This window comes from Xenopus laevis, chromosome 2S, assembly GCF_017654675.1.
Source record: "Xenopus laevis strain J_2021 chromosome 2S, Xenopus_laevis_v10.1, whole genome shotgun sequence".
NCBI classification, from domain to species: Eukaryota; Metazoa; Chordata; class Amphibia; order Anura; family Pipidae; genus Xenopus; species Xenopus laevis.
This window is the reverse complement of record NC_054374.1, coordinates 69,505,625-69,531,740: the sequence shown is the minus strand read 5'-3', so window position 1 is coordinate 69,531,740 and position 26,116 is coordinate 69,505,625. Positions and strand designations below refer to the sequence as shown.

General features: G+C 37.5%; 1 protein-coding gene across 9 annotated transcripts in view; it reads right to left on the bottom strand.

Moving 5' to 3' along the window:
* The window catches only part of eya3.S (EYA transcriptional coactivator and phosphatase 3 S homeolog), a 68,783-nt gene that overhangs the window by 31,491 nt on the left and 11,176 nt on the right, over positions 1–26,116 (bottom strand). For 6 of the 9 annotated variants that reach the window (XM_041583933.1, XM_018249475.2, XM_018249476.2 and 3 more), the window contains exon 2: positions 15,426–15,506. Coding sequence is in view for 3 of the 9 variants with exons in the window: in XM_018249475.2 (XP_018104964.1) it covers positions 15,426–15,467 (42 nt within the window). In the remaining 6 variants the exon portion in view is untranslated. Of the gene's footprint in view, positions 1–12,172; positions 12,241–15,425; positions 15,507–22,067; positions 22,255–26,116 lie in introns of all 9 variants that reach the window. The other 3 variants (XM_041583932.1, XM_018249474.2, XM_018249477.2) reach the window with 2 other exon arrangements.

The following is a 26,116-nucleotide window of genomic DNA, read 5'->3' as shown; positions in this document are numbered from 1 at the left end:
AATTAAGATTTGGTTCAGATGGGCAGAAGGATTCGGCCGAATCCGAAACCTGCTGAAAAAGGCTGAATCCCGAACCGAATCCTGGATTCGGTGCATCCCTAATTGTTACCCTACCCAGAAGTGGTCACCATCAAAGATAACTCCAACTGCAAGGCATCTAATAGTCCAAGAGGTTACAAAGGAACCCAGGGTAACTTCTAAGCAACCCGAAGTCCTGTCTCACACTATCAATCAGGAAAACACTGAACAGCAATGGTGTATGGCAGGGTAGCAAGCCACTGCTCTATCCAAAAAATATTGCTGACTGTCTACAGTTTGCTAAATATCATGTGGAAAAAAACTGAAGTATATTGGAAGAATGTTTTGTGGACAGATGAAGACAAAATAGAACTTTTTGTCTTAAATAAGAATCATTACATTTACAGAAAGAAACCACCGCATTTGAGAATAAGAGCCTTATCCCATATGTGAAACCTGGTAGTGGGAATGTTCTGGTTTGGGCCTGTTTTGCTGGGCCTGGACATCTTGCCATCATTGATGGAACAATGAATTCTGAACTATTACAGAGAATTCAAAAGGAACATGGCAAGACATCTGTCCGTGAACGAAATCTCAAGAGACAGTGGGTCATGCAGCAAGTCAACAATCCTAAACACACAAGTCATTCTTCCAAATTATAGTTGAAGAATAAAGTGAATTTTCTGAAATGGCCAAGTCAAAGTCCTAACCTTAAAACAATTGGAAATGTTGTGTAAAGACCTAAATCAAGGGGTTCATGTCAGAAAACCCACCAACACAAGAACTGAAGCTGCTATGTATGGAGGAATGGCTAAAATTCCTCCGCGTTAATGTGCAGGACTGATCAGCAGTTACCACAAACGTTTAGTTGCAGTTATAACTGTTCCCCAGAAAACGTGTGTCCCGCCCCCCCATGTACCCATATACATTAACCATAACATTTACATACCATAACAGAAGAGGAGGCCTAAAAAAAAATATTACGATATGTTCTCTAGAGAACATTCCATCATACCCCAGGTCCTTGGTCTCATAATCCTTCCTTAAAAATGTAAGTGCTATACTACTACATAGATACCGATCCGTATAATCAGCTTGCCAAAATTATTAGATCATGCATAGCCAGCTTTAAATCAATGGTTGGGGGGTTAACCCTTTGTCAATAGGGCTACACGTTTGCCAATGTATGACTGCAGGGAAATGCACAAGGCAATAAATGACTACATAGACATAGAGGCATGTAAAAAAATGGGTAGCTGCCCAGTTGCAGTCTTTGGAATTGGTTGCACTACTGCACTGGACCATTTGGGACTGCCACCTTTTGATCATGTTAGCGCAACAGTTCACTGTGGATATTTCTTTGGAGCAGCTGTGCAGGTGTGCATTGATTTGAGATATATATACAATGGTATGGGACCAATTATCCAGATTGCTCAGGACCTGGGGGTTTTCTGGATAACAAGTCTTTCCTTTATTTGGAGTTTCATATCTTAAGTCTACTAGAAAATCATGTAAACGTTACATAAACCCAACAGGACGGTTTTGCTTCCAATAAGGATTAATTATATCTGCTTCTTTCTGGAACTCTCTGCCTCGAGCTGTCAGACTTTTTCCTTCTTTCCAAACTTTCAAGCGCTCCTTAAAGAGCCACCTGTTTAAAGAAGCTTATTCAACATACCTTAATCAATCATTGCTGTATCAAAAATCACAAATTGTTTCTAAAATCCTAATGTCTCAATTGTACCCTAACCTTTACTTTGTAAACTAATTTGTAGGGCCCTCTAATCCTATTGTACTCTGTAACCCTTGTTTGTTATCCACCATTTATTCCCTGTTGTTTATAACTAAGGTAAAGCACTGTGTATCTTGTCGGCGCTATATAAATAAATGATGATGAGTTTGGGTCATGCACAAGGTACTGTTTTATTATTTGGTTTAGTGCTCAAGGAGAGACAAAAAGTGGAGTATATGACGTCGCACAATCCTAAAATACCCTTGTGTTAAACATTGTGTCTACCTGCTTAAGGTGATCAACTTTGCATTGATATAAATAAATAAATTATTGTGTTTGTGTTGTGATCATTCCAATCAATCTGTGATTCTCACAACAGGATTAGATAAAGTGCATTGTTGAACAATTCATAGTGACTCAATTAATTAAAGTGCGTGGTGCTTCATGGTGAACGTGGGAATGTGCTTAAGCCTGCGGCTTGAACTGATTAAAGAGACTCGTAAAAATAACTTTTATTTCATCTACTAAAAATTCATTGATTGAAAGGGAATTGATTATTAAAACCACTAAAAACACTTAAAAAACAGGTGGAAATCGGATCTGAATTTTGTATGAAAAGGGGTGACAGTGTAAATGTTTCCTTAGACTGTTCCCATATCGATCTCACGACACCCGTTCCCCTATAATGGCTGAATAGTAGTCAGGGAGTGCGTTAAGGAAAGGTTAGCACTGTTGCAGTGATCTCCAAAGCGACTGAGTAAAGGTAAGCGAGGATTGGGGAGATGCCCCTTGATTGTCGAGCGTGATGTCAGCCACTGTACAGTATGGTGTGCGCAAAGGTTTTTTAACTGACACTGTGTCCTCTCAGAGGCACCTAAAGCGTAATGGCCTATTCCCTAGACACTACAAAAGCGACACAACACACTGACAGATCCGCTGCACGGGACGGTCTGAGGATGGGTTCCCCCACCCAGGAATTGTCCGTTCTTTCCCCCTAGTCCTCTAACCCACTGCGTGCTTGAGTAAAGTTCCTTATAGTTCCCAATTGTTACAACCGCTAAATTAGCAGCTAAGCTACGGTGCCTGACGCACGTTTCGCCGGTTAGGCTTTTTCAAAGGCAAATGGCGGCGTGTTCTCCGCGATATTTACGTCCTCACGAACACGCCGATTGGTCTCTTGATGTCACGTGACCCGCAGTCGTCACTACGTTTGTGTCTTATGCAAATGGCTCATGTGATCATAACATCCTTGTCTTTGTATTGAATACAATACATTGTAGCGATTCTGATCATATTGGCCACTGTTACAATACTTCATTCTGACATTCCCATGTTTATAGATACTTTCTATCATTAGAGTAGCGCTTAAATACATATGAATTCACACTTCTTAATAAGTTACCTGCTGTTTAAACAATGTATAAGGAAGCCAAAGGACATAATTTTGGTTTTCTATATTTTAATTTTTAATATTGTCTTGGGTCTCATTATCTTTTTAGACATTTTAACAGATCATATTTAAGACAAATATGCCTAACAGAATTGTAATGCTTATAGCTTCTATGAGCCTATATACGTGTGTAAGGATAAACTCTCATTTAGACCATGGGGATTGAGAGTATTTAATTCATAGATCCATCTGCTTTCTGTTGAAAGTAGTTTGTGGTCTACATCCCCTCTTCTGATTCCTAGAGAGATTTTTTCAAGAACTGACACTGTTAAACCATCTGGTGAGCCATTATGGTGTAAATAAAATGTTTCCCTAAGGGACTGACTTTTTTGGGGTAAAGCAGTTTTTTATCTGTACACGATGAGTCTTGAGATTGAGTTTCCAATAACGTCCTCTGTGTTGATTTTATACTGTTTATATGTTCGGAAATCCTTTTATTTAGAGATCTTTTTGTTTTACCTATGTAATGTAAATTACAGGGACAGGTGATCCTATATATCACTGCGTGGGTTCTGCAGTTGCTCCACTGCCGTAAAAGATGTTTCTTGCCGAATCTGTCTTCAACCTCTTTGATATTATGTATATAGGGGCAGATGTTACAAGAGCCACATGGATATGTGCCCCATTTTTGTTTTGATCTGTTTCCTTTTTTATTATTAAAATGACTTCGAACCAATAAGTTTTGTAAATTGGGAGCCCGTCTCGATGTCATTTGTGGAAATGTTTGAACATATTTACTCAAGGTAGAGTCAGCATGCAAAATGTGCCAATGTTTTTTCAGGATAGATCTAATTCCATTCCACTGTTTGCAGTATGTTGTAACGAATCTTACACTCTCTTGATTGGACTTTTTTTCGGTTTGGCATAAGGTTTGTGACCTGGATATAGATTGTGATCTTCTCTTTCCCTCCCTTATTGATCTGTTACTGTAGCCACGTTTTTTTAACCTTTTTGTTAACTCTTCAGCTCTTTTCCTAAAAGTGAAATCATCAGAGCAATTTCTCCTAACCCTCAGGAATTCACCAATAGGTATTGCTTTTTTCACATTGCTTGCATGGTGGCTGGAAAAATGTAATGTAGAGTTAGTGGCGGTTTCTTTCCTGAACATATCTGTTTGTAAAAGACCATTATCATCCTTAATAATGGTTATGTCCAGAAAGTCTATCTTGGTAAAATCGGCCGCATATGTAAGTTTCAAATTGAGGTCATTGTCATTTAGCTCCTCAATGAACTCATGTAAAGAATCCACTGTGCCTTCCCATATGATTAGCAGGTCGTCAATGTAGCGTATCCACTGGTTGATCTTGCAAGTCCATTTTTCATGTTCTTCGGAGAAGACGTAAAACTGTTCCCACCACCCCAAAAATAAATTGGCATACGTGGGGGCAAATGGAGCCCCCATCGCTGTCCCTTGTATTTGTAAGTAGTATTTTTCGTTGAAAACAAAATAATTGTGCGTCAGACAGAATTGTAATAAATTCATAAGAAAAATTCTGAGATCCAAGTCATAATTGCTCTCACATTAGAGAATAGTATTGACTGCTCTTATGCCTGCCTTATGGCTGATGCAGGTATATAGTGAGGTGACGTCACAGGTTACTAATACAGTATCTCTGCTGACCCTGATATTTTCTAGTTTGCATAATACATCTCTGGTATCTTTAACGTACGATGGGAGAGAAGTGACGAAAGGGCGCAATTTTGTGTCAATATATTGACCTGCAATCTCACATAGGTTTCCATTGCCTGAGACTATCGGTCGGCCAGGGGGTCTCTCTTTATTTTTATGGACTTTTGGTAACATATAAAATGTTGGTATCCTTGGATTCTCGTTAGACAATGCATTGAACTCTTGTGCAGAGAGTAAGCCAGATTCTTTGGCATCACTTATAAGATCATGATATTGTTTCTTGTAGCTATCAGTGGGATCCTGGGCAAGTTTGGTATAACATCTGGTATCATTTAATTGTTTTAAGGCCTCTGCTATGTACATAGTTTTGGGCCATATCACTATGTTGCCTCCCTTATCTGCCGCTTTGATAAGAACATCATCCCATTGTTGAATGGACTTGCAAGATCAACCAGTGGATACGCTACATTGACGACCTGCTAATCATATGGGAAGGCACAGTGGATTCTTTACATGAGTTCATTGAGGAGCTAAATGACAATGACCTCAATTTGAAACTTACATATGCGGCCGATTTTATCAAGATAGACTTTCTGGACATAACCATTATTAAGGATGATAATGGTCTTTTACAAACAGATATGTTCAGGAAAGAAACCGCCACTAACTCTACATTACATTTTTCCAGCCACCATGCAAGCAATGTGAAAAAAGCAATACCTATTGGTGAATTCCTGAGGGTTAGGAGAAATTGCTCTGATGATTTCACTTTTAGGAAAAGAGCTGAAGAGTTAACAAAAAGGTTAAAAAAACGTGGCTACAGTAACAGATCAATAAGGGAGGGAAAGAGAAGATCACAATCTATATCCAGGTCACAAACCGTATGCCAAACCGAAAAAAAGTCCAATCAAGAGAATGTAAGATTCGTTACAACATACTGCAAACAGTGGAATGGAATTAGATCTATCCTGAAAAAACATTGGCACATTTTGCATGCTGACTCTACCTTGAGTAAATATGTTCAAACATTTCCACAAATGACATCGAGACGGGCTCCCAATTTACAAAACTTATTGGTTCGAAGTCATTTTAATAATAAAAAAGGAAACAGATCAAAACAAAAATGGGGCACATATCCATGTGGCTCTTGTAACATCTGCCCCTATATACATAATATCAAAGAGGTTGAAGACAGATTCGGCAAGAAACATCTTTTACGGCAGTTGAGCAACTGCAGAACCCACGCAGTGATATATAGGATCACCTGTCCCTGTAATTTACATTACATAGGTAAAACAAAAAGATCTCTAAATAAAAGGATTTCCGAACATATAAACAGTATAAAATCAACACAGAGGACGTTATTGGAAACTCAATCACAAGACTCATCGTGTACAGATAAAAAACTGCTTTACCCCAAAAAAGTCAGTCCCTTAGGGAAACATTTTTATTTACACCATAATGGCTCACCAGATGGTTTAACAGTGTCAGTTCTTGAAAAAATCTCTCTAGGAATCAGAAGAGGGGATGTAGACCACAAACTACTTTCAACAGAAAGCAGATGGATCTATGAATTAAATACTCTCAATCCCCATGGTCTAAATGAGAGTTTATCCTTACACACGTATATAGGCTCATAGAAGCTATAAGCATTACAATTCTGTTAGGCATATTTGTCTTAAATAGGATCTGTTAAAATGTCTAAAAAGATAATGAGACCCAAGACAATATTAAAAATTAAAATATAGAAAACCAAAATTATGTCCTTTGGCTTCCTTATACATTGATTAAACAGCAGGTAACTTATTAAGAAGTGTGAATTCATATGTATTTAAGCGCTACTCTAATGATAGAAAGTATCTATAAACATGGGAATGTCAGAATGAAGTATTGTAACAGTGGCCAATATGATCAGAATCGCTACAATGTATTGTATTCAATACAAAGACAAGGATGTTATGATCACATGAGCCATTTGCATAAGACACAAACGTAGTGACGACTGCGGGTCACGTGACATCAAGAGACCAATCGGCGTGTTCGTGAGGACGTAAATATCGCGAGAACACGCCGCCATTTGCCTTTGAAAAAGCCTAACCGGCGAAACGTGCGTCAGGCACCGTAGCTTAGCTGCTAATTTAGCGGTTGTAACAATTGGGAACTATAAGGAACTTTACTCAAGCACGCAGTGGGTTAGAGGACTAGGGGGAAAGAACGGACAATTCCTGGGTGGGGGAACCCATCCTCAGACCGTCCCGTGCAGCGGATCGGTCAGTGTGTTGTGTCGCTTTTGTAGTGTCTAGGGAATAGGCCATTACGCTTTAGGTGCCTCTGAGAGGACACAGTGTCAGTTAAAAAACCTTTGCGCACACCATACTGTACAGTGGCTGACATCACGCTCGACAATCAAGGGGCATCTCCCCAATCCTCGCTTACCTTTACTCAGTCGCTTTGGAGATCACTGCAACAGTGCTAACCTTTCCTTAACGCACTCCCTGACTACTATTCAGCCATTATAGGAGAACGGGTGTCGTGAGATCGATATGGGAACAGTCTAAGGAAACATTTACACTGTCACCCCTTTTCATACAAAATTCAGATCCGATTTCCACCTGTTTTTTAAGTGTTTTTAGTGGTTTTAATAATCAATTCCCTTTCAATCAATGAATTTTTAGTAGATGAAATAAAAGTTATTTTTTACGAGTCTCTTTAATCAGTTCAAGCCGCAGGCTTAAAGGAGAAGGAAACCCCCAGGGCGCTAAACCCCTCCCCCCCCTCCCCTGTGCTGCCCCCCCTCCCTCCTCCCCCCTGGCCTACCTGTCCCCCTGGGCAAATGCCCCTAACTTTTTACTCACCCCTCTGCGCAGGTCCTGTCCACGGAGTACGCAGTCGCCATCTTCTCCCACGCGCGTCTTCTTCCTGCTCTGATCGGCGTTTTCTGGCGCATGCGCAGTAGGAACAGGTACCGGTACGGCTCTACTGTCACGAAGTTTTCCGATTTCACTTCGTGACATTCGGCGCATGCGCAGTAGAGCCGTACCGGTACCTGTTCCTACTGCGCATGCGCCAGAAAACGCCGATCAGAGCAGGAAGAAGACGCGCGTGGGAGAAGATGGCGACTGCGTACTCCGTGGACAGGACCTGCGCAGAGGGGTGAGTAAAAAGTTAGGGGCATTTGCCCAGGGGGACAGGTAGGCCAGGGGGGAGGAGGGGAGGGGTTTAGCGCCCTGGGGGTTTCCTTCTCCTTTAAGCACATTCCCACGTTCACCATGAAGCACCACGCACTTTAATTAATTGAGTCACTATGAATTGTTCAACAATGCACTTTATCTAATCCTGTTGTGAGAATTACAGATTGATTGGAATGATCACAACACAAACACAATAATTTATTTATTTATATCAATGCAAAGTTGATCACCTTAAGCAGGTAGACACAATGTTTAACACAAGGGTATTTTAGGATTGTGCGACATCATATACTCCACTTTTTGTCTCTCCTTGAGCACTAAACCAAATATTTATATAGGAGTGGTCAGCACATCCTTGCCAAGTTGCTTCTAACTCTCGGTTTAAGGGGCAACCCTAAAGATAAAACAACTGGTTAGAAGGTGCGGCTACCATCCATTGTATTTCCCAACTGTTTTATTATTACAGAGAAAAAGGAAAATGTATTTCAAAATGCAAATTTTTTAGATAAAATGGAGTCTATGGGAGAAGGCCTTTTCATAATTCTTTCTGGTGCTTTCTGGATAACTAATGAATGTTTTTGCACTTTTAATATTTTTTGTTTGATTTGAGAAACCCACATTGTTTTGCTTTGGTTATAACTTTTGCACCCATAGACTGGGGTGAACTGTGAGATTTTCCCTTATCTTTACTTATTTGTTCAGTTGGTCTACTGTGAACTTGGTTGGTTGGTGCCTAAACTTTACTTATTTTTTGTCACATCGTCACCATTTCTTTTTCGCACCTGCTTTCAACATCCTTTTAAAATTGGCAGAAAAATCAGGCCTTTAAGGGACTGGAGGACAATTAATAAAATCTAGCCTAAGAAACTAATACATCTTAATTTCTATCTGTAACTCATTTAACACAATTTCCCTTAAAGGGAATGAGTATTATACTCATTGACATTAAATGCCAGAATAAGGTGCACAGACATTCTGTAGGTTAGCAGCAGCCAAATCACCTCTGTTGTCTAGCCATCTGCTACATATTAAGTAATAAAACTGTTTCGTTACCATCAACTAACTTGTACTTATAAAGGCACAAGGCCGAAAGCCGAGTCCTTTTATACAGGTCATGGAACTTCAAAGTTATTATCCTCATATTTTCCAACAGGGGGTTCTTTATTCATTATAAAACACAGGTTTTAGTGAGTCAAGACAAAAATGACATTACTATGCTCCATTTACAGTCATATGAAAGAGTTTAGGAACCCTTCTCAGCCTGCATAATAATTTACTCCACTTTCAACAAAAAAGATAACAGTGGTATATTTTTCATTTCCCAGGAACATCCGATTACTGGGGTGTTTTCTGAACAAAGATTTTTAGTGAAACAGTATTCAGTTGTATGAAATTAAATCAAATGTGAAAAACTGGCTTTGCAAAAATTTGGGTACCCTTGTAATTTTGCCAATTTGAATGCATGTAACTGCTCAATACTGAGTGACAGCATGGGATCCTCAAAGCAACTCTCAAAAGATCTGAAAACAAAGATTGTTCAGTATCATGGTTTAGGGGAAGGCTACAAAAAGCTCTCTTAGAGGTTAGAGGTGGCATAGGTGGAGGATTGTGAGAATGGTTACAGTCAACCCAAAGATCACCTCCAAAGACCTGCAAGAACATCTTGCTGTAGATGGTGAATCTGTACATGGTTCTACAATTCAGAGCAATTTGCACAAAGAACATCTGTATGACAGGGTGATGAGAAAGAAGCACTTTCTGCACTTACACCACAAAGTCACTTGTTGTATGCAAAATCTCATTTAGACAAGCCACAGTCATTTTGGAACAGAGTGCTTTGGACTGATGAGACAGAGTTATTTGGTCATAACAAAAAGCAATTTGCATGGCAGAAGAAGAACACTGCATTCCAAGAAAAACACCTGCTACCTACTGTCAAATTTGGTGGAGGTTCCATCATGCTGTGCGGCTGTGTGGCTAGTTCAGGGACTGGGACCCTTGTTGAGGATCGGATGAATTCATCCCAATATCAACAAATTCTTTAGGATAATGTTCCAGCATCAGTCACAAAGTTGAGGTGACCTAGGGATTGGATATTCCAACAAGACAATGACCCCAAACACACTTTGAAATCTACAAATGCAGAGGGAGAAGTACAATATTCTGGAATGGCCGTCACAGTCCCCCGACTTGATCATCATAGAAAATCTATGGGATGATTTGAAGCAGGCTGTCCATGCTTGGCAGCCATCAAATTAGAGATTTTATATTGACGAATGGTTATAGGAGGTGTCTAGAGGCCGTTACATTTGCAAAAGGAGGCTCAACTAATATTGATGTAATATCTCTGTTGAGGTGCTCACATTTGTGCACCTGTCCAATTTTGTTATGATGCATATTGCATATTTTCTGTTAAACTTTATGTCACTGCTGAAATATCTATGTTATATATTAAAAGGAAGTTGTTACTTTGAAAGCTCAGCCAATGATAAACAAAACTCCAAAGAATTAAGACGGGTTCCCAAACTTTTTTGATGACTGTATAATTGATGACATCACTAAGAGCCGTTAATAAGGATATAATTTACAGGATATTTATGGCTTTTGTATATTATATATATTTACATATACAGGTATGGAACCGGTTATCCAGAATGCTCACGAGAACATTAAAAAAAAAAAAAAAGCTGGTTAATTTTATTTTAGTTGGGATCAAGTACAATGTACTGTTATATTATTACAGAAAAAAAAAAGGAAATCATCAAAGGGAAATCATTTTCAAAATTATTGATTATTTGGATAAAATGGAGTCTATGGGAGACCGCCTTTCTGTAATCCAGAGTTTTCTGGATAAAGTGTTTCCGGATAACAGATCCCATCCCATTATGGATAGTAGATCCCAAACCTACACCACTTTCTGTGACAACTCCAGCCTTTATCAGTGTTATCATTTCATGGATTTTGAAAGTCAAAATCAAATAGTTACCTTTTTAAAGGTAGCAAATAAGTCTCAAAATAACTTGCAGTATGATTGTGCAACTTTTATTTTGCAGAGAACATGGCAGGTAGGAGGAGAAAAAAAAAGATTTAACTGGTCTGCAGTGTTTAAATGGTTACATATCTAGTGTATTCTTTAACAAAAATGAAAATGTTTTTGGAAAAAAAAGACAAATAAAACTACAGATACCAGTTATAGGAGAGATGACAGAAGCAAATCGTAGTCCTGATCTCTTCCTGTGATTAGTGGCAATGTTATCCTATCATGCAAGCATGATATTAACTTACATGGAGCAACTTTAATCCCCCCACAAGGGGAGAGATGTTCTGCTTTCCCAATCTGAGTCATTAAATGTAATGAAGACAAGAAACACACCTGGAGCAAACTACTATCCATATTAAAAAAAACAAAAAAAAAACACAAAGTTAAAATATGAATGGTTAATTACTGGACAGTGGAAATACCACACTTAACTTCAATCTAGAAGCAGAAATTTGAATACAAATTACATTACAGAATCAGTAAAACCCTTACAAATAAATGGCATCTTTAGACTGGGAAAATGCTTTAAAGACGAACATTTGCAGGCATAAGATCTAGTATGTGGAAACCCCTTGCACACATTTCAGAGCTTTTTATATAGCTTAAGCCTCTTTCATTTCAAGAATGATTATTAAATCTTGAAACCAGGAGGTAAGGGTAAACAAAATACACAAAAAATATATATCAGAGCAGTCCATTTTGCATAATAGATCCAATACATGTACTAACTTAAAACCCTTTTACAAAAAAACTTTTGTAAAAAATGTAATTCACTGTGTAAAATGTTAATACAATGATTTTCAAATTATTTAAACACTATATTTTATTGCAAATAGTATAAACAGACAACACATCAAGTTTTGAAACTGAAAAATTTTGAAAACTTGTGAAGTGCTAAAAAGAATGGAGGCCAGAAAGGTGTGGTTTCTTAAAAGTAAAGATGGGAAAGGATAGACAATATATCTCTATACATCTCTATACATCTCTATACATCTCTATACATCTCTATACATCTCTATACATCTCTATACATATATTTATATAACTATTGTGAGCTTGAAGATGATAAGCAGAGAAAAAGTCAAGAGTTTTACACAAAGAACACCATTACCTGGAAACAAACTGGGAGCCTATATCAGATATCATCTCTGCTTGAAATCCATGCAGGCGAAAAATTTACTGGAAAGAGTTCTGAAGGTTAGTAAGCAGAGGGAAGTTTACAAGGGGAATAAAGTGTGCCATCTTACTAAAACGATCAATGACTACCCATATAACTGTGCTCTCCTTGGATGGTGGCAATTCAGAGATAAAGTCAATGGCTAAGCATGTTCAAGGTTGAGAAGGAATAGGCAGAGGCTGCACCTGTCCACATGAAAAGGAATTGCTAGGTTTGGAAGAGGCATAGATGCTACATGAGGCAATGAAGTCCTTAACTTCTCTCCATAAAGATGGCTACCATACGAGACGGTTTAATAAATCCATGGTCTTATCTTGGCAGGATCCATTTCAAAACTCTCCTTGAAATAATACCTAGGAAGGGAATCCTGGAAACTTTGAAAACGTATTTCTCAAACTTAGCGTGGAGCAAGTTTTACCTTAAGTGGGTAAGGACTTCTCTCACCTGGGCCCTGTGATCTTCTAAACTCTTGAAAAAGGATATTGCCAAGGTAGACTACAACACTCCTGGATGACGGATGGCGTGCTACAGAGCCCAACAAGCATTACTAAATACTAATAATGCAGTCTCTGGTGTTACATGCCCCCTTCCATTCGTTATCCTCACAAATCCGAATAAGGTTATAGGCCCCATGAAGGTCAAGCTTAGTGAATATTCTTGCTGCTTTCAACTGGTCGAAGAGTTCAGAGATGTGAAAGTGATCTCATGGAGACCCCTGTAATCAATGCAAGGCCGAAACTATTGTTCTTACTTTCAACCAAGAAGAAGGCTAGTAGTCTTCCAGCAAGGGAGGAGAAAGGATGGATGAACCCCTGCGGCAGGTTTTTTTTAATGTACTTCTTCATGGCTATAGTCTCGGAAGGAGACAAGGGATAGGTACACCCTGGGGGTGGCATGGTTCCAGGAAGAAGGTAAACAGGACAATCATTTGGACAATGTGGAGGAAGGGTCTCAGCAGATTTCTTGCAGAGCATATGGAAAAAATCTTTGTATGATGATGGCAGTGACTGCAGAAGCATGAGACATCCGAAAAATAGCATTAGAGAGGAGAGTTTGTTTAAGCAGTGGGGACTCCACCAAGAGATTTGATTAGAGGATCAGTCAATGAAGGGGATATGTAAGCGGAGCCATGGTAATCACCAGGACCGCAGCAGCAGATGGCAACCTATAATGTAGGGACCCAACAGTCAAAGGAACATCCCCTGTTGTCTCAAAAATGATCAGAAGTTAGGGGTCTGTCATCAGTCGCAAGTACTCACAAACTTGGATTAGGGGAGAATTATTTTCCCAAAAAGAAGATGCCCAGAGCCTTGCCCTCCAACCAGGAGAGGATGTACCCCACCTTAGTGCTTTCAGAAGCGGAATTGGTTTACAAAACCTCAGCAGGTCTGAGGATCTCCATCACAACAAGGAGGTGGCGGAATGCAACGCTCAAGGGAGAAGCTGCCACAGCACAAGAATTTCCATTGGAGAAGCATAAGGTCCCGTGAGTGGAGAGCATCAAGAACGTGCCCTTTACGAGCCTGCTGAGCATCATAAGCCTACATGCGAGTTGCCATGCCGCGAAGAGTCTTCTCCAAATCTGATGGAGCTTCCTCAGTGGGATCCATGGCCGAGTATAAGGTCAGGGCACAGCAGCTGCTGCAAGGTTGGCGTTAGGACCAAGGAGGAAGCAGAAAGTCCAGTGCACGGTATCAAAAGGGGTAGTTTGTGATTGTATTAAGGCAAAGTGGGATTCGTAGTCAGGGACAAAGCTGGAAGTCAGAACAGATTAATCAAGTGGCGCAATGGCATCAGTGTGCGGCCATGGGCACAGCCATCTTGGACACGAAGCAGAGTGATCATGACAATATGTTGTATATGTACTATTTGCATTTTGATTTGCAAAAGGGCAGCCAAGTTTGGGAGTTTTACTTTGAAAGCAGCTAGTAAATTGCAGGTAAAACTTAGTCCCTTTGTAAAATGTATAATGAAGCAACAGAATTCTTAATGAATCAGATGAAAATTGAGCATAGGACTGGCCAGATATGGGATGACGGATGTAGTTGGCCAGCTTAAATATATTGCAATATATGGTCAAACATTCCCTGTTTTGTTTAAAGGGTAAGGCATTTTTCAGTAGCAGTATGCACAAAATGTCTCTGTCTTAAATATATTGATAATGGATTGAGTGCAGAGGACCTCTTGTATCTGTCTATATGTATTTTGTGGTCACAGCCTCATTGCACCGCCGCCTAATGGTTTTAAATATTAGTGGCGAGCACAACTTTCCCTTGTTTGTTATGTTTTGTTTATCATTGGCTGAGCTTTTAAAGTAGCAACTTCCTTATGGAAACGGTAGTATTTCAAACATGCCTTATGGAAAAAGTAGTATTTCAGCAGTGACAAAGTTTATTGGATTAACAGAAAATATGCATCATAATAAAATTAGATAGGTGGATAAATTTGGGCACCCCAACAGAGATATTACATCAATACTTAATCAAGCCTCCTTTTGCAAACATAACAGCCTCAAGACGCCTCCTATAGCCTTTGATGAGTGTTTGGATTCTGGAAGGCAGTTTTTTGACCATTCGCCCATACAAAATCTCTCAAGTTCAGTTAAATTTGATGGCTGCCGAGCATGGACAGCCTGCTTCAAATTATCCCATAGATTTTCGATGATATTCAAGTTAGGGGACTGTGACGGCCATTCCAGAATACTATACTTCTCCCTCTGCATAAATGCCTTTTTAGATTTCGAAGTGTGTTTTAGGTCATTGTCTTCAACTTTGTGACTGATACTTGAACATTATCCTAAAGAATTTGTTGATATTGGGATGAATTTATCCAATCCTCGACTTTAACAACAAATTTGACAGTAGGTAGCAGGTGTTTTTCTTTGAATGCGGTGTTCTTCTGCCATGCAAATCGATTTTTGTTATGACCAAATAACTAAATTTTGTCTCATCAGTCCAAAGCATTTTGTTCCAAAATGACTGTGGCTTGTCTAAGTGAGCTTTTGCATACAACAAGCGACTTTGTTTGTGGTGTGAGTGCAGAAAGGGCTTCTTTCTCATCAATCAATTTGTTAAATCAATTGTTCTAGGGAAATATAGCTGGGAGTATACATTAAAGAAACCACATCCAATTAACAACACCTAACAATTAGAAATATGGAATATTAAAAAAAAAAAATAATAATTACCGGCTGCTCTGCTAAATCCTGTCCGTTCTCCATGGCTGACATCTTGGGTTTGGGAAGATGTTTTGGTCCTGTGCTGTAGTTCTATTAAGAGAATCAAATGGTTAACTTAGTTATTATTACACAAGGATCATTGAGAAAAGTTTTAACAATTAGCCTAAGATAAAGTCTGAACTGAAAAGAAATGCAAATAAAAATAATACATTCAATCTGTCTAGAATAACAGAGAACTGCACAATATGAGTTAAGTGTAATTAAAGAAACTCAGAACAGAGTCCAAATATGAGCATATTTAGCAAGCCCCATCTCAACATTGTGATAAAATATCTATCCAACCAGTTTTAAAAATGAATTTATAAAACAGCCCTAAAAAACACCATGAGCATCTTTAGTAGAGTGACACTATACAGAAAGCAGTTTGTTTAAAATAACCTGCTTTATTTGCCATGCAATGCAATTTTTTCTCTAAAATATAGAATATATCATTCTTAAAGCACCTTCTATATAACAGTAAGGGAAAAAACTGTATGTCCCCAAACTATCAGTGACAAAAATATAAGAGCCAAGGAGCGGAGTGAAATCTAAAACAGGTATGTTATTAAAGTCATGTTTTTATTTAATCTTCATATGGAGAGAAGAGAGGTGGTGGGTGGATGCAGGATGACAGGAGGGAACAAAGATAAGGTGAGTTTCTTCTGTTCAAAAAAATATATTTAGCACTTTTTATTCAACTGTAAGATGAACATAAGCGTAATATCTTTGAAATGAGGGATATTGTTGAAAAAGAAGAGAGCACAACTAAAAAGTATAGGCCATATAGGCCAAACGGTGTTTGCATGGAAAAGTAAAAAAAGGTACAGAACATTTAGAAACATTACAGAGAAAGCTTCATAAAAATATATTATCACCTATAGTTAAGTTCTTTTTGACTTCTGTAGATGGTAATTCAAGATGTGTTTTTTTCAGAGCCCTGATAAGTTTTTATATTGTACACTGGCTCTCATTGATTATCGAAATGTACTATTAAAGAAAAGGTTTCAATACCAAGCAGAGAAAAATCACTATCACAATACTGAGAAACATAACTGGTCTTGCATTCTTACGCTAACCACATAAGGGTTTTATCGGTCCATTCTCAAATATATAGGCTAACTACACGGTTTATCGTAGCAAACTATTTTCACTCTTGTCCAGTACAAATATTAAACCACAAACATTTTAGTTTAATTGAGTTAGCTGAAATACTTTCTAATTACTTTGTCTAAAACCAGTGAAACAAATAAGGAAGATACAGTTTTTAACATATTACCATATGTATTGCTGGAAAAAGCTTACATCAAAGGACTAAACTTCTAGTAGGTTATAGCAAATGCTTTACGTTATAGGTATACACCCTTCACCCTTTTAGCATAAACAAAAAATTCAAGTATATGTGCTCATATATTTTACATAATGCATTGAATAAGTATTCGCCAGTGACTAATTTTCGCATTTGACTACTAATAAATTAATTCTAATATTGTTACTCCCAAGTCCAAAGCAATAAAATTATCTATTTTTTTATTTTAATACATGATGTTGGGATGCTCTCTGTCAGCAGAGAAAACACACAGGGGCAGTTCACAAAAGTGTTGAAACTGTGACAAAATAAAAGTGGAGAAAGATTTGTCTGATTTCACATATTCACAAACCTCTATGTCTACTTTTGTGAATTTGTCTTTAAACAGACAATTTCCAAAATGTTGTCTCTTTTGATCTATTATATAAAAAAGCGAATTCATAAAAGAAAAATAAAGAATTGCTTGTTTTCATAGAAATCTATGAAAAAACACCAATGCTGAACTTTGGACCTTTCTGGATAATAGATTGTATATCTATTATTCTTTATATAACACCAATAGATTGCTTGGCATTCAAATCAGTCATGGACCCTGCTGAGCTTACAATCAAATTTCCCGGCATCATATACAAGTTCATCAGAAAAGAAACCTTAAAACCCAGAGGAGACCTACGCAGGCAAGGGGGGATTGTACAAATTCCATGCAGATAGTTGCCTGGCGAAAGATACTAAACACCAGCAGTTTAGGTACCACAGACTGGATACCCTGCATTTATCGGATAAAAAGACACATTTCTCTTATTTCTTGTAAGTTAAAAAGTCAGATTCACTAGGAGCAGAAAAGGGAAACCACAAATAAGTTCTTTTGAGATCTGAAACATATGCCACTGACACCACTGTACTTGCTGCAAAGATTTGTGGGAAAATGCGTGTCAGAAGGACCATCAAAATATTATGCTTTGCTGGCATAATAATTGGATCAGAACTCCAAACTTCAAGCTGGCTAAGGAAATAAAACCCAGCACTGGGTTCTGCATGGTTAACTATTTGGTCCAAAACATCACTTCTTACAATCAATGCACCATTATTACCGTATATACTCGAGTATAAGACGAGTTTTTCATCTTAAACTCGAGTCAATAATCTTTACCAGTTTTTGGAGGTAGGATTAGGTACCTCGGCTTATACTCGGGACGGCTTATACTCAAGTATATATGGTATGCCACAATCATTTGTGCAGATTAGAAACAAAATAATAGCATATTGCAGTAAGAGAACAAAAAATCATGTTAAAGATAATTTTTCCACTTCGGATGTCAGCTGACGATTAAGTAGAGCAATCTTTCCAGTTCATTAAAGATAAAAGAAGGTCAAAATAGCAAAAATAATAAAATTATCAAAAGGAGAAATAAAACCCCAGAAAACTATTTGCCAGTTTAGCTGCTGAAGTTCAAGTGTGTCAAAATGGGCACATTACGGTGTTTGAATGGAAATATTTATATTTTTATAGAATATCATAAAGCTCTAAGTGAACCTTACAAAATGTGAGAACATGTTTTAATTGTTTTGAAGCTCAGGATAAAGAGACAAATGGCTAATTAAATTTACAAAAATTTACAAAAATTTACAAGGAATATCCTGTGATGTTAGACGTGCTGAGAAATACTGAAAAAACTTTTCAAATTTGGATAAAACTTGCCTTGGCAAAAACAAAATGGAGAATAAACTTATAAAATTCTTGAAAAATCTACACTTACTACTTTCCAACTAGTCAAATACGTATCTTGCCATTTTCAAAATAGCCAGGCTCTCTCTATATTAAAAGGTATCCCAATTGTCATAGCATCTAAAATACTTTTATGAACCCCAATCTTAACATCCACTAGTAAATTACTGCACATCTATTTAAGGATGCAGCGAATCCAGGATTCTGTTCGGGATTCGGCCAGGATTCTGCATTTTTCAGCAGGATTCAGATACAGCCGAATCCTTCTGCCTGGCCGAACCGAATCCTAATTTGCATATGCAAATTTGTCACAAAACAAGGAAGAAAAAATGTTTTCCCCTTTCCACCCCTAATTTGCATATTTAAATTAGGATTCGGATTCGGTATTCGGCCAAATCTTTCGCAAAGGATTCAGGGGTTCGGCCAAATCAAAAATAGTGGATTCTGTGTATCCCTACATCTATTAAAGTTTGTTGGAGCGAAGACATGATATGAACATTGTGCATATTTTAATAACATTATTAATAATAACAAGACTTTTGTCCAACTTAATCTAAAAAACAGGACAGTAAAAATAATTCCATTTTGCAGGATACAAGGATTGATACTAAGAAATCAATATGATAAAAACTTTTGCAATAGATATATTTTGAAAAATATTTATGCACTTATGTGAAATGAATGACAGTAAATGTAATTTCAAACACTGGTGTTACTAATCCTACTTAAAAGCAGAAAAGCATCAGTACTCATAGACCAAGTCTGATATTTAATTTTTCATAGGTCTAAATTGATATAACTTACACTAGGCAAATATGACCCGTTACATTATACTAATTCCATTATTGTTACAAAAGATTTTATGTGACCCATTTATCTAAAATGTTGCCGTCATGCAGCAGAATAACATGCACAGGTTTTTACCGTCTGCCATAAGAATATAAACAGAATCTGGTTTTGAGGCATTATACAGTTATGGGACTGGTTATCCAGAATGCTCAGGTCCTGAGTTTTTCCTGGAGAACGGATCTTTCCGTAATTTGGATCTCCATACCTTAAGTTTACCAGAAATTTACTAAACCCGATAGGCTGGTTTTGCTTCTAATAAGAGTTAATTATATCTTAGTTTGGATCAAGTACACAGTACTGTTTGATTTCAGGTATGGGATCCGTTATCCGGAAACCCATTATCCAGAAAGTTCTGAATTACAGAAACACCACAAATGAATTCAAATGTTTTCAAATAATTTCCTTTTTCTCTGCATTAACAAAACAGTACATTGTTATCCAAACTAAGATATCATTAATCCTTACTGGAAGCAAAACCAGCCTATTGGGTTTCTTTAATGTTTACATCATTTTCTAGTAGACTTAAGACATGAAGATCCAAATTACAGAAAGATCCACTATCCAGAAAACCGTAGGTGCTGAACATTCTGGTGAACAGGTCCCATACCTGTATTACAGAGAAAAAGGAAATCATTGTTAAAAATGGGGATTATTTGGATGAAATGGAGTCTATTGGAGATGGCCTTTCTGTAATTCAGAGCTTTCAGGATAACTGGTTTCTAGATAGAAGATCCCATACCTGTAATTGATTTTAATAGTCATATATGCACACATAATATATTATGCTGCATCTAGAACAATATGCATGAATAAGTGAAGATCTGCACCTAGCAAAGCACATATAAAATACATTTATAAAAACACACAATTCTAACATATACTGTATACCATGTGAATGTTATGAAACCCAGTCTGCCAGTGGGAATAGAAATGCATCATTGATGTCACATAGGGTGGCAGTCCAGAAGCGAGTTGTCAGGCCTCTAATCACCAACCCTCAGTCAACTGCTACTGTGAACCGTCGCAAATATTATGATACTTCATGATACACTACAAACCTTGGTTGCCACCGAGGCTACAAGGTTAAACAATAGGCTACAACCACACGTTGAGGATTCTTGGCTGAGAAACAGACCCTACACTCCTAAAAGCTTCTTGATGTAGCTGCACCCCCATGACATCCCTTCTAAAAACAAGCAAATTCCCCTTTGTGCAAGCTTCCTCAGAACGTTTGCAAACAGTCAAATTGAAAGGACCTTCATTTTCCAATTTTTAATTGATTACGTCAATTTAAAAAAGCACAAAAAATAAACAATATGAATGAATATTTAATATTGAAAATTTAACTTGCACTGGGAAAAAAAAAAATCACACAACCTGTGACAGAAGTTGTTTTTTTTTTCTTGTGGTGGCGCTTCATCTCTCTCAGAACCAAAACAATAAGATAAAGGGGTATGGGTACCGTTATTCAGAAACCCATTATCCAGAAATCTCTGGATTACAGAAAGGCCATCTCCCATAGACTCCATTTTAAACAAATAATTATACATTTTGAAATGGATTTTCTTTTTTCTCTGTAATAATATAATTATTAAAACAGTGCAAAAGGGTTTCCTTCTCCTTTAAGGTATAAAGATCCAAATTATGGAAAGATCCCTTACCCAGAAAAAAACCCATTTCCAGAGGATTCTAGACAATAGTTCTTTATCTATATTTTACTTCATATAAAAATATCTTATACAGGCAGAAATAAAGGTTCATAATAAAAAAAAAACCGGTGTGTCAAGGATCTAGGAGTGTAAGCTCCACTGGGGAAACAAGTAAGCACTGCATAATATGGCAGCATATCAAATTCAGTTATATAAGTGGTGCCAGGTTGTTTTTTTTTTTTCTCCTGAAAATGAGTGGCAAAGGTGAAATCTAAAGTTGCATACTCCGCAAAAGATTCAGCTGAACAAACTGAGCCAAAACCTAATTTACATATTCAAATATGACAAATGTAAATGAAAAAAAAAATCAACTAGAAAAAAAAAAATTCACTTCTGCAGAGCATAAGTCACATGCCCATTACTTTTAGTTAAACAACAGTATCAAAATCATCCAAATTAAAGATGGTCATACATGTGCCAATAATGTCTATTGACCTAGTTACTCAGCTTACTGGTCAGTGTATGAGGCCACAAAAATGGGTTCCCAGTCCAGTAAATGCCAAAACCCAACCAGTATAAATCGTGCAGTCTGGCAAATTACTACTTGGTTGTGAGGACTATTAAAGGCTGGCAAACTGGACAACAATACAATGAAATTCTATTCAGTATAATCTTATAGTATAATACATTTGCATAAACACTCAGCACTAACAGGGACATGCTCCAGTCTTATATTGGTTGAGACATGGTATGTCTGAGCAGAAAAAAACAGAAAAAATAAATCGAAATATAAATTTAATTTAAAAAAATTATTTCCTTTTTCTTTTTAATAATAAATCAGTACTTTACTTGATCCAACTAAGATAAAATTAATCCTTATTGGAAGCAAAATCAGCCTATTTGGTTTATTTAATGTTTACATGATTTTCAGGTAGACAAAGTATGAAGATTCAAATTACACAAAGATCTGTTATCCGGAAAGCCACAGGCCCTGAGCATTCTGGATAACAGGTCCCATATCTGTAATAGTTTTTATTTGGGGCATTATTACTCGTTAACTGTACTTTTTGCCATACACTCACCTCTGTTGCTCAAATTACTCAGAAGAAGCCGTTGTCATTAATGTTAATACTTCAGTTAGGATGTTTAAATAAAACTTCTCTTATAGCAAAGTCAAATTGGAAGGCTTCACATGCAGTCTGTGTGAAACCCGGAGAAAGGTACAGCACAAGGAGCAGTGTGGTCACACAATGCCTTTTATCTAATTACCTGAAATAAAGCAACAAGAGAGGATCCTGATAAAACCTTAAAAATAATGAAATTCTTCAGGTATGTACTAATTAAAGGATGTTAGATGACATTAAAGGGGTTGTTTACCTTCAAACAACTAGTTGTTTTCAGATAAATCACTAAAAATAACTTTTTCCAATTACTTTCTATTTTCTATGTGTCACTGTTTTTCTAATGTTGAAGTGTAAAGTATCATTTTTCACCGTCTGATGCAGCTCTGGGAGGGGGGGTCGCCGACCCTGTAAACTGTTTGAAATGGATACATTTAGTTGATACATTTCTTATCTTTGTCCCTGCTGAGCAGAATCTCTGGGTTTCATTACAGGCAGCTGTTAAAATTTATAGAATAGTTGCTAATACTCCAGAGATGCTGCTGAGAAATGTATCAACTAAATGTTGCAAAACTGTAACAGTTTAGAGCCTATGCCTGAATTACTGATCTACCATACTGAAACACCAGACAGGAACATTACATTTTAAACTTAGAAAAACAGTAAAAAATAAATAATGGAAAGTAATTGAAGAGAGTCTTTATTTCTGGGGAACAATCTGAAAACAACTGAAATAAGGGGCACACGATTCGAAGGATTTTAATCCATCGATCAAAGGATTTTCCTTCGATCAGAAAATTGTTAGGAAGCCTATGGGGACCTTCCCCATAGGCTAACATTGGCCTCGGTAGGTTTTAGGTGGTGAACTAGGGGGTCGAAGTATTTTTTAAAGAGACAGTACTTCGACTATAGAATGGTCGAATAGTCGAACGATTTTTAGTTCGAATCGTTCGAGTCGAAGGTCGAAGTAGCCAAAAAAAACATTCGAAATTCGAAGTTTTTTTCCTCTATTCCTTCACCTGAGCTAAGGGCCCCTAAGTGTTTGGAAGGTGAACAACCCCTTTAAGTTGTTGTTTTGTTTGCATCCCCTTTAAACTTTACTAATCCTTTAGTAACAATTATAATATTTTGATAATATGGTTAAATGTCAACAATAAAGGTATTTCAGGTTTTATACGCTTATTTTGAATGTTCTCTTTGCAGATATTAAAATGGGGGTGACAGTATCAGGTTTGTTAAGGCAGGGCAATAACGGCATCATAGTAGTAAAGGAGGGCCATCAGTAAAGTCAGGGTTTTGATTAGGAGGGAGACATAGTATGATGGGCAGGTTGTATAAGGCAGGGGAGTAGCTGTATCAACATGGCAAAGGCAAGGCAGCAACAGTGTCAGGAGTATTATGACTAGAAAAACAATTTTAAACAGGATAGTGGTTGTATCAAGATGGAAAAGGTAGGGCAAAGAGTGTTTACAGATGAAGCAGAGAGGGAAGAAATGCTATTATGACTGGTATTAAGATAGGAAGGCATGGGAATAGCAAGTATGTCAGAGCAATGGGGTAACAACATAATGCAGAAAAGAGGTTTAATGGTTTTAAAAAATAAAAGGCAGTAGTATTATGTAGGAAGATGGGAAAGACAGGGCAGCAACAATGTCATGAGAGGGAGGATACAATAATATAACTGAGAAGGCAGGGCAGTTGCAGAATTAGGATGGGGAAGGCAGGTGGTAGCATCAAGATGAGGTAGGCAGTATTTTTATGTCATGAAGGGTAGTGGATATATCAGTATAGGGAAAGTCAGGGTATCCACTGTTTGTAAATGGGAGGGGTGGGCTGTAAGGTGTCAAGTTTAAGAAGACAGGGCAGTGGAATACCAGGATAGGACAGGAAGACCCCCAGTGAATAAGACAAGGAAGTGATGGTATTTTGATAGGAGGCAGTTGTTTCAAAAAGGATGAGAAAACTTAGTGATAGTATCATGTGGAGCCAGGCAGGTAAAAAGCAATATGACCTTTCATATCCATATGTTACAATTGCAGCATAACCATGTGAAAGGTATAGTATAGGCAGTATTATGATTGAGGAAGGCAATGGCTGTACCAGTATAGGGAAGTCAGGACAGTCGCTGTATAGCGGAGTTAAAAGCAGAACTGCTGCTGAGTGACGGTACAACAGGCATAAAAAGAAGAAAGGCAATGGTATATGTATAGGATCTGTTGTCCAGAATGTTTGGGACCTGGGGTTTCTCCAGATAACATATCTTTCCATAATGTTCATACCATAAGTCTACTAGAAAATCATTTACACAGCGTACTTACAGTTGGGAAACAACTGTACAGGGTTAACTGTACATGGGATAACAATACAACACTTGAGTAAGCTGCAGACAGCTGTTTGGTGAAAGATTAAGCCGAATACCAAACCTAATCTGAATCCTAATTTGCATATGCAAATTAGGGGCAGGAAAGGAGAAAGTGAAAAAAAATCTTTTATGACGAAAACTCACATGATTTCCCTACCCGCCCCTAATTTACATATACAAATTAGGATTCGGATTCGTTTCGGCCAGGCACAAGGATTCGGCCTTATATACCCATATATGTTAGAATTGTGCATGTGCAGTGAAAACATCAATTTTCTAATTCCTTAAATATATTCTTGATCAAAATTTAAATAAAGAATATATAAAAGTCTACACTAATTACATGCAGTGCCATACAGAGACCTAGTTACGCAGGCATGCCAAGTCTCAGTACAACAATTTCCAATCTAAGCTTTGTTTCCTAAAACAATAAATTATTCCCATTCGTGTTGGCAAAGGAAGCAGTATAACAATATAGCAACCCCTGCCATATAACAAAATGCCTATACCTGCAGTTATAAAAAGAGAATATTTTTCACTTTAAAATGACACACAGTACTTCTAACTAAGTTATCAGACTAAATATGAATAGATGTTCATTTGCTAATCAAATTTGATGTGTTCATATTTTAACCACTCGTATTTCACTTTCCAATTTGTAGTAGAGAGTAGAATGCATGGATGACTAGTTGATTAGTTGCACTTGGCAACTGCACAATTTAGCAGATATGTTTCTAAATCAGCCACTCTGCCCCATCCTCAGCCTTTTAACCAACATTTTAAGAGACTGCAGTTGATCAACCTAAATTAAAAGAAAAAACAGGTTGGTCAAAGACCCATCCACAACAGGAATAGAACAGGCTGGGCCATCCCAAAATTGAAATCCATAAGCATAATGAATTTACAAGGAAAAAAAACTGTAAATATCGAAGTGGATCTGATTAATACAAATATAAATAAGGCCCACACATTAACATTTTAAGTATTTACATGCAAAGGACCAAGACCTTTCGTTAATTACAGAAAAATCCTGCCCCCATAACTGCAAGTAGACAGTAATCGTTTATGCAGTTCTTGTCTCTAGCTCACAGCAATGACCTGCTCCAGTTACAATAAACATACACAGGCGTTCAGCGTTTCATTCCACTAAGCCTCTTGTAAGGTTCGGATTACACTGCAGAACATATAACATTCTTGGTTAATCATAATTATGTTACTAGTACTAATAAGCTACTGAACTTTCCATTGAAAGGCTATAACGCAAAACGTGACTGAAATCACAGAAAACATTACCAATATATGATACATATTCCATGGAGAATACTGTTTGTAACCTCTGTATAATTTCCATTTGAATATACCAGCAAACTATTTGGATGGAGTTTATATGTTATGCCAAGGCTATGTAGGTTTCCTGTGTTCTGGTAAACTGTTACAGTCCAAAAACACTTCCTTTAGGTTAATGGACCACCTGGGAACTGAAAGGTAAACTAGAGGGAATAATGGGATAGGGCCTCTAATTCGAATGAATGATGGTTTATTTCTACTTTTAGGCAATGGTTTGGGGAACTGTTGCAGCTCAATAATGCCCCCCATGCACTAAACAAGGTTTGTACAGAATGGTTTTTCTAAGATTGTAGTGGTTGGG